Source organism: Arachis hypogaea, chromosome 20 (genome assembly GCF_003086295.3).
Source record: "Arachis hypogaea cultivar Tifrunner chromosome 20, arahy.Tifrunner.gnm2.J5K5, whole genome shotgun sequence".
Lineage (NCBI taxonomy): Eukaryota > Viridiplantae > Streptophyta > Magnoliopsida > Fabales > Fabaceae > Arachis > Arachis hypogaea.
The window spans coordinates 7,725,064-7,739,165 of NC_092055.1; the positions used below are offsets into that span (position 1 = coordinate 7,725,064).

General features: G+C 39.4%; 2 protein-coding genes across 2 annotated transcripts; both read left to right on the plus strand.

The window, feature by feature from the left end:
* The first annotated feature begins 2,521 nt into the window (after window positions 1-2,521).
* LOC114926105 (uncharacterized) lies at window positions 2,522-3,205 on the plus strand. Its single transcript, XM_029296560.1, has one exon. The coding sequence runs from the start codon at window positions 2,522-2,524 to the stop codon at window positions 3,203-3,205; it is 684 nt and encodes a 227-aa protein (XP_029152393.1).
* Window positions 3,206-9,687: 6,482 nt separating this feature from the next.
* On the plus strand, window positions 9,688-13,838 carry LOC112785035 (probable inactive receptor kinase At2g26730). The gene is made up of 2 exons (XM_025828437.3): window positions 9,688-11,678; window positions 12,684-13,838. The coding sequence occupies exons 1-2, from the start codon at window positions 10,385-10,387 to the stop codon at window positions 13,349-13,351; spliced, it is 1,962 nt and encodes a 653-aa protein (XP_025684222.1). The 5' UTR covers window positions 9,688-10,384; the 3' UTR covers window positions 13,352-13,838.
* The last annotated feature ends 264 nt before the right edge of the window (window positions 13,839-14,102 follow it).

Consider the following 14,102-nt stretch of genomic DNA (forward strand, 5'->3'; position numbering starts at 1 on the left):
GGATTTGAAAGTACTCGATCCGATATTTCCTTGTTTGTAAGAAAAAATCCCAAATTAGTCGTACATGTTAGTATATGTCGATAACATTGTTGTCACTGAAAATGATGCTAATGAAATTGATCTATTAATTAAGCAACTCAATACAATTTTCCCTTTTAAAGATCTTGGTAATTTAAATTTTTTTCTTGGCATAGAATTTTCTTATTTGCAGGGAGGACGTGTACAGGCTCATTTTTATCGAAATGGAAACTAAGTGTGTGCTTTTCTTGGATATGGAAGCATGGTGTGCTAGACGTAAATGTGGGACAGAATTTTGGCAGTGTCACAGTGAAGAACTCGGACCGTGGGTTTTCTTTGTTTCTGAATTTTGCATCAGAAATCTCACGGTCCGATTTGCATGGTTTAGGGAATCAAAATTTGGGGTGCACTAAATCGGACCCTACGTGTAGTGCAAGGCGCATGGTCCGAGTTCTATGCTATAATTTTGAGAAGAACTCGGACCCTCCGTTTTTTGTAGATATGGAAATTGTTTTGGTTAACTGCGAGCACAAGTCGCATAGTCCGATTGCAGGGTTTAGGAATATTTTAATCATGTTAACCTAGTCGAAGGGTGCGACTTGTAATAAGTGGTCTATATAAAAGTGGAAAGTGAACTCATAACTTACTCGTGTCTTCGTCTCGAACGTGAGCGGCTGCCCCTTCTGTTCTTCTTCCTCGTTTCTTTATTATTTGCTGTTTTAAAGTTGAAAATTTAGTAGCTATTTCTATGTTTTTTTTGGGGGATTCACAAAAATGAGTGATAGAGTGTTATTAAAGGTATATTATTTTGGTCAGATTTTACTACAAACATCTGAAGGAATAAAATTTATTTGTGAAAATCCGCTAGATGTTGTTATTCCTTTTATCATCTCTTTTGAAGAGCTCAAAGGTGTGATCTGTGAAAAGATTGATTCTGAGAGGGCAAGAAAGATATCCTGTATTCTCTACAGATATCCCGTACAGGTGATTGGTGGATTCATCCAGTTTCAAACCAAATATGTGACGGACGAGGCGAGCATGCAAGAGATGTTTTCAATGTATATTGAAAACTGGGCTCAGATCTCGTTAATCGAGTTATATGTTGAGTTTGAACAATCTGAGGCTGACCGGAATATTGTAAGGGAAGATTATAATAGTGACAGTGAAGAAGAGTTCGAAAGTAACTACGAGTTTGTTGGTCCAGATGGAGATGAAGATCAAGGTGATGGAAATACGACTGCAGATGTGACAGAGGTGGCAAATGCACTTACAAACGAAGTGCCGTTTGAGGAGCCATCATTCATGCGAGTTTTGGACTTGGAAGCCATGCATGTTCCGGAGTTTTCAGAATATATGACTGCAGGTATGTAAGACGTCGTGTTTGAATTTTTTTTTTAGTCAGATATTGATATAGTTATGAATAAATTAGTATTTAGTTACCATTATATAACCATGCATTGATGTCATATTTCTCAGCATCGAAACGGCGGTCGAGCAGTTCAGGTGACTGAGTCACTGGTTCAACCGCTGGTTCTATGTAAATAAAAAAATAAAAAATAGCACGAATGTTAAATAACGAAGTTGAAATGTATGTGTTTTATAAGGAGAATTAATTGTTTTCACTTATATTTGTATAGTATAAGTACTTATTAGGTAATAAGTATATTCTGTCAAACATGATTAGTAACTATTACCTGAGTCTCTAATTATCATTCGCAGTTGATCGATCCCGTCAATGGTTAAAACCCAGTGAACCGGATCGATTAGGTTCCGGTTCATTTGGCTTGGCGGTCGAACCGGCATGTCCGGCCCGTAATAAAGGCAATGAGTTGGTGCGTGATATTCAAGTACTGCATCGAGTATTTTGGAGTTATTACCCCTGTATTAGGGCATTCAGACATTGTAAGCCAATTGTCCAGGTGGATGGGACTCACTTGTACGGAAAGTATAAGGGTTGTCTACTAGTGGCAGTTTCACAGGATGGCAACAACAATATCGTCCCAATTGCGTTTGCTATTGTGGAGGGAGAGACTTCTGATGCTTGGCACTTCTTCCTTAGTAACCTTCGTCAACATGTTGTCACTTGGGATGGTGTGGGTCTAATATCCGACCGACACGAATCTATCAATGCAGCTGTGGAACGCAGTAACGGAGCTTGGTCACCTCCTAGAGCTTTTCATATGTTCTGCATCAGGCATATAGAGTCGAATTTTCTGCGAAAATTCAAGGCACCGTACCTCCAAAAATTGGTCGTCAACATTGGTAACTATTTACTAAATTTAAGTAACTTATTAACAGACATAACCGTCAAAATTTGTTTTGTCAGCTATAATTATTCCTTTATTTTTGTTGCTATCCTCTAGGATATTCGAGGACGGTGCAAGAGTACGAAGTGCGTTACCAGTGATTACGGGAACGGGGGGAAGCGTACACAAACTGGTTAAACTGAATTCCTCGCGAACAGTACGCACTGACATTTGATGGTGGATACCGATGGGGTCACATGACAACGAACCTAGTGGAATGCATCAATTCAGTGTTGAAGGGTGCACGCAATCTTCCTGTTACTGCTCTTGTCAAGGCAACATTCTACAGGCTAAACGAGCTGTTCACCAGAAAAAGAGCGGAGGCAGAAGAGCGGATTAATGCTGGCCATGTGTTCTCCGATGTCGTGACCTCGAAGTTGCATGCAAACCAACTTGCTTCAGGAAATATTCAGGTCAGTTGCTTTGACCGGCATAATGAGGTCTTTAAGGTGCGTGAGATGCCAAGCGGACTAGAGTTTGCAGTCGATCTACGTGGCCTTCGATGTGACTGTGGTGAGTTCCAGGTGGACCGGATCCCCTGCAGACATGTGTTCGCATGTTGCGCCAACCAGCGATTGGATTGGAAACTGTATGTGCATGATGTGTATAAGATGGAGCAAATTCGGCAGGTGTATCGAGCGAGATTTAGGCCGCTAGGTAACCCGACGACATGGCCTGCGTACCACGGTCCTCGCTTCGTACCGAATCCATATCTGAGACGCGTCTCGAAAGGTCGGCCCAGGATGACGCGCTTCTTGAATGAGATGGACACGCGAATGTTACGTCGTCCTAGGCGATGTACGCTATGTGGAGCTGAGGGACATAGTCGTAGCAAATGCCGTCGGTCAGCTGGTACAAATGCCGACGGAGATGATCAGTAGGTTCACAGTATGGTAGGTGTAGCACGGCACTAGTTTGGCGTGGGTTGTCTATTTGAGGTAACTTGACCTGATGTATGTAACATTGTGGGATATCACTCCAAACCTCACCACTATGTAACATTGTGTAACCTTTTTAATTTGTTTCTAGTTTAAAATAGTTTTTATGTCTGAGTTTTTATAACTTATTTGGTAGTTTATATCTGTTATTTTATTATATACTACACGTATGTATTAAAAAATAAAACTGATACGTTTCCCAGGTTTTCTGATTGAACTGACCGGTCCGGTTCACAGGTTTTCGAACTGAACCGGCCGATCCGTCTCATAGGTTTTCTGATTGAACCGGCCGGTCCGGTTCACAGGTTTTCTAACTGAACCGTCCGGTCCGTTTCCCAGGTTTTCTGATTGAACCGGTCGGTCGGGCTCACAGATTTTCTAACTAAACCGGCCGGTCCATTTCACAGGTTTTCTAACTGAACGGGCCGGTCCGATTCACAGGTTTTCTAACTAAACTGGTCGGTCCGTTTCACAGGTTTTCTGATGGAATCGACCGGTCCGGTTCACATGTTTTTTGATTGAACCGGCCGGTCCGGACCAAAGGTTTTCTGATTGAACCGGTCGGTCTAGTTTACAGCTTTTCTGACTGAACCGGCAGGTCCGGTTCTAAGCTTTTCCGATTGAACCGGCCTGTCCGGACCAATTTCTACAACCTCTACATCCAGTATACCTGTGGCTTGTTATAATATGATCTCAATTTTCCGAATGAGGTATATTGACATGATATCTATAGCAATATTCTCAGATCTTATGTACCCAAGATACATAGTCCAGATCAATAATACCTGAATAGGGTCATTAATGCATAAATACTCTAAACATACAATAGAACTCTTAGCATAGTCCAGCTCAGTAATTCATAAAGTCCAACAGATACAAGTTACTCTAATACAAGTTACTCTAATTCATAAAGTCCAACACGTGATTAATAGTTAAGTTAATAATTTACACCACAACTACTTTCTGATGGCCCACTTCACATCCTTGACAAAATTCTTGCATTTTTTGGCCGCCTTTTTCAAGACGGATGGAGTGTAACGATTAGCGCTGCGACATGGTGGATCAATCCTAAGATTGTAACCTTTGGATGTTTCATCCGGAGTGCGTGCCTGACCTGTATACAAGTTGTAAAAAACAAGTAAAATTAAGTACATCAGATAATCAAATCAACACATATACCACATATTATTTAGTAAGCAACAAATAGAGATGCCGATTAGGAACAAAAAATAAATAACTGATAGAACATGTAAAGTAAAAGTACACAGCATAATACCATCATTACGAGATTCTTCATCCTCATCGAACTCCTCTATTTCATCCTCCTCATGATCGTCCTCGTCATCCGAGTCATCTACGAGATATGCATCGGTCTCTTTCTCGAGTGTGTTATCATTTTCCTCGATGAGTCCCATGGAAACACGGTTAGCGTTCTGAGTAAAAAAAGCTCCTCGTCCACCGTCACTCCTACTAGAGTCAACCGACACAAACCCCCCAGAAGCAACCGATGAGGTATGGCCCGGGTACCTCGCATCCAATGAATACCTACCTGCCATGAACTCAGCCTGATGGCCATATTGTGATAGTCCAGGATCTGCAGACATGAACCCAAGCAACTGGCTAAAAGAACCTCCTTCTCCTATTTCAAACTGTGAGGTTCCCCAATATTGTTGACTTATTGGAACTGATGGGGGGAACTGTGTCTGAGGTACATACTGGCTTGAGGACTGAGGTTGTTCTTCTGGAATCGGGTTTAGAGGTAACATATACGGCGAATGTGGCTCTTGTCCTTCATTGTCAGCATCCATATCCTGACTACCCTCATCGGTTTCCTGATTATCCTCATCCATATCCTGATCGCCCTCATCAACTTCCTGATCACCTTCATCATTATCTTGACCAACAAGATTTGACAAGTTCAAGTGGTTCCCATATTTTGATCGGTACCAATGCATGTAACTATCTAACGGATGCTGTGAAGGCATGGGTAACTCAGATAGAACGTAGTTATACCTGTTTGACCAATGCATCACCCAAATTGAATGACTCGGTGCCGTGGCCCAATTAAGATTCTTGGGACCAGTCAGGACTTCTCCATGCGCCTTCTCTAGATTCCGCTCCTGATTAGGTTGTCCTTGAACAAGACCAAACTGTCGCCTAAACCTATCGGTAGCATGCCACTCGATACATTCAAATGAAACTAACGGAACTGTAGCGCTCCAGACAACCGACTGCATGTAGATTTCATGAGGAATGATGTTCGGGTCCACGCGATCCACATCATAAGCAACCCAAACAAACTGGAAAGAATAAAGGAACCTAATGAACACAATCCACAATGCCAATTACAATAACAATGCTTTATAATTATGTCTCAGAACCTAAACCGGAAACTAATACTTCTTTAATTAAAACACACCTGCCCTTCCTGAAGTTCGTCAAATGCCTTCCTAAAGTGGTCTAACTTCAGATATCTATATCGTCGGTCACCACGCTCCCAGTTTCGCCACTTAATATGATATATTCAATTAGATCAACTAGCATTAACTGAATCTTCAAAATCAAGATAAGGGCACATTGTGACAAATTATTACCTGTTTGCTAGCGGAAAACTTCGGGGTTCCCTAGGTAGCGGCGATAGATATGGCAGCCTGATCCAAGCCCAACAGAGTAGTAGTGTTAGTGGACCATTTATTTCCTTGCAGTTATAACGAGATGCCCGACATAATGCCCTGTAGAGGTGTGCTAGGCATGCCGCTCCCCAACTATACTGTCCAATACTAACAAAATCACGCAGCAAGGGTAGAAATTTTCAGTGCACACCAGCCCCAGACTTATCCCCAAACAAGATAGTCCCGATCAGCAACATAATATGGCATCTCACATACCTCTGTATACTAATATCATCAATCAACTCTAAATTTTCCTTTAGATTCCGCAGTCAGGTAAGTTTTATGCAACTACCTCTACAATCTGACTTAAGCGGTGCAACTCCAAATTGAATCAAACACTCCGCCTCCAATGCTTCAAAACTACTCATTGTCATCCCCGTGACTGGAAGACCATCGGTGGGAAGACCAAGAATTAGAGCCACATCTTCAAGAGTCACGGCACATTCACCAATGGGAAGGTGGAACGTATGTGTTTCCGGGTGCCAATGTTCAATCAGAGCATTCACCAATGCTTTCTGACACTACACTACACCAATTTGCGATGCATGGTAGAAACCGGTAAGTCGTAAAAGGTCCTCCGCCCTATCGTTGTACCGGTCCGGAGGAATTGGGTGATTACAAGTCAACATTCTTAATTTCTACAAAAAAGATAACAAATTCATAGTAAGCTCATTAACAATTAGTATATGACTATCATGAATCATTTTACTAAATGCTATTAACACTAATTATTCTTACTTCTAAAATTAATTACTAAGCCTTAATTTTTTTCAAAACTCACAACTAATGAAAATTATTATCAATGCAAAAATTTCTAATCAAAACTCTGAAGTTACAACATCTACCATAACATCTTATAGTAATTACTGATTTAATATCATTCAAACATTATTTCCTCAACTATCATTCATCCATAACAGTTACAGTAACAAAATGTTAAATTTTTTAAGAAAATCTTAATAAATTTACACGGTTTTCTCCAATTATAATAATAATAGAGTTTAATCAAAAATACCAAAATATCAGACTAATATTTATAAATATCTAACAAATACGGAGATATCCTAATAATCATTCTATTTATATTTCTTACTTGCGTTTCTAACAATAATCATAATAATTATATTTCTAACAATAATAATTATAAATATAAAAAAAATTCCAAAATTTAAAAGTAACACTTACATACCCTACATAAATAAGATAATAATAAAATTTAATAAAAAATTACAAAAAAAATGTTACATTGTCTCTAAAAAATTAACTACCGCCTCTGTTTACATTTTTTCTAATAACAACAAACCAACAAGCATAATAATAATAACAAATTTCCTAATAATAATATTCATAATAAAAAAATAGAAAAAAAATTTCAGACTAATATTTATAAATATCTAACAAATACGAAGATATCCTAATAATCATTCTATTTATATTTCTAAATTGCGTTTCCAACAATAATCATAATAATTATATTTCTAACAATAATAATTATAAATATAAAATATTTCTAAAATCCAAAAAAAAAACACTTACATACCCTACATAAATATAAATCAGATAGTCATAAAATTTAATCCAAAAATTACAAAAAATGTGCCGTTCTCTCTGAAAAATTAACTACCACTGTTCTCTTTACATTTTTCTAATAATAGGCAAGCATAATAGTAATAACAAATTTCCTAATAATAATATTTATAATAAAAAATTTACAAAAAAAATTTCAGCCAAATTTTTAAAAATATATAACAATTATGGAGATATCTTAATAATCATTTTATTTACATTTCTAACTTGCATTTCTAATAATAAATATAATAATTATATTTCTAACAATAATAATTATAAATATAAAAAATTTACAAAATTTAAAAATAACACTTACATAATCAGAAAGGCTAAGATAATGAATAATGTAAAGCTCAAGTCGATCAACATCTTTAAATTTATTTTTCTTCGGCATGTTCTTCTTTCTTCAAGCAGTAGCTTTCAGATGGTGAAAGGAAGAAGAAGGAGCTGGGAGTGAAATTGGTTGAGAGTGAAAACAATGGGTTAATTCGGATGGTGAGAGTAGGTAAGCTGGCTTCGTTTGCTTTTCAGGGCACCGCTTCTGCGAGCCACCCCTGCGCGCCGCGTGTCCATGCAAGCGATGAAATCAGACCGTGCGTTTGGCTAAAAGCAAATCGGACGGTCCGTCTGGGGTTTGGATGTCGCAGGGTCCGAGTAGCTACTACTTCTCAACACGCACGGTCCGTGTGCTAGTCACACCCAACACGCAGGGTCCGATTAGTTTTCCCACTGACACCACAAAATTGTTTAGCACCCCCTCTCCCATATCGAAGCCAAGCACCATTCATCGAGCCATATGTAAATTAAAAAGCGACGTATACACCTATCTCAAAAAAAATATACAATAAAAATTTTGAAAAAGGCCAACATGAAAACGGCAAATGCCTTGCTTACTCCCATGGTTGGAAATTTGAAACGCTATACAAATGATTTTGAACCTTGCTTTGAAGCTTTATCGTTTTATAGTAGGGACTCTCTAATATTTGACTATGACAAAGCCTGATCTTGCGTGCCAAACACATTAAACAATTGTATGTTGTCGAATGTTTCACTAAACTTATTTATAAATAACTAAATGAGAGTTACAATATTATTATTGCACAAAAAACTTAGACGTCTAACTTTTTTTAACTGATTTTTTAATTCTAAATTTTAAATCTTTAATTATAAGTCTTTAATTCTATATCCTAAAATCTAATTTTAAAATCTAGATTCTCCAAAAATAAAAGTTAAAAGGATAAAATATATCTTTTGTTTCTAATATTTATAATTTTTTAAAAATATATTCTCTAACATTTATTTACATTTAATTTTGTTTTTAACATTTTCGATTTGTATCAAAATTATCTGTCTATTAATTTCATGAAAGTATTAGGAAAAAAAAATGAAAACTTCTAAAAGTAATTTTGACATAAATAAAAAATGTTAGAGACAAAATTAAATTAATTGAAAATATTTAAAGCTAAAATTGAATAAAATTAAACATAATAGATATTTTTAAAAAAATCATAAATATTAATAACAAAAATATACTTTATCCAAATTAAAAATAATTTTATAACAAAAAATTTGACTAATATTTCTCCTTTAAAATTAGTTCTTTATACTTTTCTGATTAAATTAGCTAGTTAGCGCCAAATATGTCGTCTTCGTTTCAAATTGGACAACACATGTTGCATACATTCTTACATACTTGGAAAGATCACATTGTATAACTCTGTCGATGTGCTTTTTAACTTTCAAAATATTTATAATGCATCATGTATGTTTATTTCCACAGATACACTTTGACATCATCTGAAAATGGGTGCATTTTAGACCGCACTTACAAAAATAAGATTAAGTTCATTACATATATAGTCGTCTAACTCTAAAATAAACGGTATTTTTATTAAACGGTATTTTTATTCAATAAAATTATCCTAAACAATTTTATTTAAATTTTTAAAACGACGATGACATTTTCACGGGAATTGACCAAAATGGTGTGAACAGAAAAAGAGGAAAGTGATGGAGAGTGGAGAGCAGGACGGCTAATAAAAACCACAATGAATGAATGCTGAACGCGCTATGTTGTTATACACCAAGCTTGTCAAATGTCATCAAATCGCCACTGTCCACTCTCCAGTTCCGACGATCGCCGTCCATTTCACCAAGTCAAATAGTCAATATTCAACTCTCATACAACCCAACCATAGTAAGTACTAATTAAGTAGTATCAGTAAGTATCTCACTCATTTGAATAATATCTCTCTCTATACGAAACACCAAGTCCCTACACAGCGACAACAAACTCCCTCTTTCTTTTATTTTGTCCTTCTTTTGCCCCTCTCTCCACTATATAAAATAAAAGCATCTATTTCTGTATCAACCAAGTTTTTTAATACTCTTAAATGATATCTTTACACGAAACACAAGAGCGCGTGGGATAAAACAGAGCATGAAGCGGTGAAAAAGCGTTGTAGAAAAACAATTTGACCGGAAGTAATTGGAAAAAGAGAAAAAGAGAAAGAAAAAAAATAACGTCCGGAGTTTGGACCAGTGCCAGCGAGGGTGGTTTCTGTTTCCGTATCAGCTTTTCTTTTTCCTTTTTTTATTTTTATTTTTTATTGTAAATTTTTAACTTTTTAGTTTTTAGAGACCTCGTGATAATGCAGAGAGAGAGGAAGAGAGAGTGAAATCACAAAACAGAACAAAACCCTGTCATTGCTCTCTCTTCAGTCTTCACTCATACACACTCTTCTGATGGCATTCCGCCGGAAAACTCCTTCTTCCGGCGTGGCACCAAAACGCTCTTCTCCTCGTAAATAATATCCCAATATAGAAACGCACCACATTATTTTATTCTCAATCACTCTTCACAAAACACGCACCCCCGGCAATGGCGCTGATCTCTCGCAGCGTTACTATTGTCTTTTTCCTCCTCGTGATGGCGAGTTACCGGGTCAACTCGGAGCCAACTCAGGACAAACAATCCCTCCTTGCTTTCATCTCGAAAACAAAACACCAGAATCGAATCCAATGGAACGCGTCCGACTCGGCCTGCAACTGGGTCGGGGTTCAATGCGACTCGTCCAATTCTTACGTGTACTCGCTCCGCCTGCCCGCCGTTGGACTAGTGGGGCCCATCCCTCCCGACACCATCGGCCGCCTCGCCAACCTCCGCGTTCTCAGCCTGCGCTCCAACGGCCTCACCGGCCAGATCCCCTCCGATTTCTCCAACCTCACCTTTCTCCGCGGCCTCTACCTCCAGAAGAATGAGCTCTCCGGCGAGTTCCCTTCCTCCGCCACTCGCCTAACTCGCTTGACTCGCTTGGATCTCTCCTCTAATAACTTCACAGGCTCCATTCCTTTCTCGGTCAACAACCTCACTCACCTCACTGGTCTCTTTCTCCAGAACAACAGCTTCTCCGGCACACTCCCCAGCATAACCGCCAAATTGAACGACTTCAACGTCTCCAACAACAATCTCAACGGCTCCATCCCCAAGACACTCGCAAAATTCCCCAAATCCTCTTTCGCCGGAAACATAGATCTTTGCGGCGGACCTTTACCGGCCTGCAGCCCGTTCTTCCCGGCGCCGGCGCCCTCGCCGGGGGAAATTCCACCTGGAAAACCTGTTCACAAGAAGTCAAACAAACTATCCACCGGCGCCATTGTTGGAATTATCATCGGCTCCGTCGTCGGCTTGCTGCTTCTGCTTCTTCTACTCTTCCTCTGTCTCAGAAAGAGGCAGCGGCGGCAACCTGCAAAACCTCCGAAACCGGTAGTTCCTGTTGCCGCACGTGGAGTACCGGCGGAGGCAGGAACTTCGTCGTCGAAGGAGGACATAACGGGAGGATCAGCGGAAGCAGAGAGGAACAAATTGGTGTTCTTCGAGGGAGGAGTGTACAGCTTTGACTTGGAGGATCTGCTTCGGGCGTCGGCGGAGGTTCTTGGAAAAGGGACCGTGGGTACGTCGTACAAGGCGGTGCTGGAGGAAGGGACGACGGTGGTTGTGAAGAGGCTGAAGGACGTAGTTGTTACTAAGAAAGAGTTCGAGATGCAAATGGAGGTTCTTGGGAAGATCAAACACGATAATGTGGTTCCTCTCAGAGCTTTCTATTACTCCAAAGATGAGAAGTTGCTCGTTTACGATTACATGTCCGCCGGCAGCCTCTCTGCTCTTCTCCACGGTAACAACCTTCTCTTTCATTTTAATTAATTAATTAATTAATTAATTCGACTTGATTTCTAGTACTGTAGTCCATTATAGTGCTGGGTTTAGAATAGCGTACTTTCCTTATTGGTATTCGGTGTGTTCATACGGGAATTTCTTGACTGAATTGAATGGGTACAGCTGGTAATAGTTGTGGAGATTAGGTTATTTTTATAATTTAATAATAGTATTATGTGTGCTGTTTAGAATTTGTGTTGGCGTGGGCTCGTAGATTGATGAATGATAATGGAGGTATGTGTGTACCGTATTAGCAGCAGTATTAGTGCCATCATGTTCATTAGTCTATATATTAATCAACGGGGGAGAATTGTTTATTAGTTTAAAGGAGGTGTATCGTGAGTGTGAAGTATCTAAAGCAGCATAGAGTGCGCTGCTTCTTGCTGCCTCTTAAACTATGCTTGTGAAGCAAACATTCTCAAACTCATAAGTGAGAGACAGTATCTTCATTCCCTTCAACTTAAACAAACAACAAACACTCATGACTCATCATAAACCAAGGACCCTTGTCTCACACCGACATTTTTTTACGCCTTTTCTTTATTTATCCTCCTTTAAAGTGGAACAAAAAAGTCCCATACCCTACTATACTAAAGCAGAGTAAAGTCACTTGACCGTGTAAGTGAGGGGGAGAAAAAAATCTACTAAAAAAATTCTGACCGCAAATTCTATTGATGGCTATGTCTTGAAATATCAATATGTGCATTTTTGTGGCCTCACGAAATAGTTGGATTGTGATATATATATTGGGCTAAACCGGTCATGGCATGGGACAAGAAAAATCAAAATACATTGTCGTTGCAACGATACTAGTGGACAATGATTTTTGATTGGCCAACATTACATTACTCAATGTGAATAAAACTATGTTACGGCACCTGTTATGTATTGCTATATGTGATTACAACTATAACCATAGTTTAACCACATGAATATCGTTATCAATGTATGTTTGTGACTCCAGGGAGCAGAGGGTCTGGGAGAACACCGTTAGACTGGGACAACAGAATGAAGATTGCACTAGGAGCAGCAAGAGGCCTAGCATGCCTCCACGTGTCAGGCAAAGTGGTCCACGGCAACATCAAATCCTCCAACATCCTCCTACGCGGACCGGACCATGAAGCTGCCGTTTCAGACTTCGGCCTCAACCCATTGTTCGGAAACGGGGGCCCCTCGAACCGCGTGGCAGGCTACCGGGCTCCTGAGGTGGTAGAAACCCGAAAGGCAACCTTCAAGTCTGATGTGTACAGCTTTGGAGTGTTTCTGTTGGAACTATTAACAGGGAAGGCACCAAACCAAGCGTCGCTTGGGGAAGAAGGCATCGATCTCCCCCGGTGGGTGCAATCGGTGGTCCGGGAGGAGTGGACGGCGGAGGTGTTCGATGCGGAGCTGATGAGGTTCCATAACATAGAGGAAGAGATGGTTCAGTTGTTGCAGATTGCAATGGCTTGTGTGTCTGTTGTGCCGGACCAAAGGCCCAACATGCAAGACGTGGTTCGCATGATTGAGGAGATGAACCGTGGCGAGACCGATGAGGGTTTGAGACAGTCGTCTGATGATCCTTCTAAAGGATCGGAGGGTCATACTCCACCCCAGGAGAGCAGAACCCCACCCAGATCGGTCACACCGTAACTAAAACCATTATTCAAAGGATGAAAATAAAAAAAAGAAAAGAGAAGGTTGTTGAAATTCAAAAAGAAAAAGGAGAGAAAAAGAGGAAAAGGACAAGATAGGGTGGTGGGTCGCTCTTGAAAATGTGCCAACGTGGTGGGTGCGTTACCCAAGTGAATGAATAATGGCGCGCGCCCGCTCGCTTTAGTTCGCCTTTGGGTTCCGGTTCTAGGGTGGTCCGCTTGATGTGTATTTTTATTTTTATTTAATTTTTTCTTCTTTCTTTTTACTTTTATTAATTTCAATGATTTTTATAGGTGGGGTAACTGGGAGGGTTTGAATTGTTCATGAAGTGAAGGAGGAGGTTGCATGAACTGATTGAGATTTGACCATTTCATGAATTTCCCTTTGGCATTTTACACTTTTTTTTTTCTTCCTAGTATCAATTCTTTACTAGTTTTTTTTTCGGTCTTGTAAAATGAAGGCATATATTTCCCATTTGGCATGACATAGTTGTCCTGTGCAAGTGCATACTTACAACATAGGGCTAGGAGCAGGACAGTTGTCACATAAATCATTGCATGAAAGAACTGTGTATCCACGTCACATATTTAGTAGTATTACTTAACTGGAATTTACTGTATTAACTAATATTTAAAAAATGGATGGTTCAGCACGCGCGCATGTGAGTGGTCCGTTTTGTTATATGCATGTAAAACTGGCGTCACATGGCAATATGGCATGCAAGGAAATGGGTAATGGGAAATTGTGA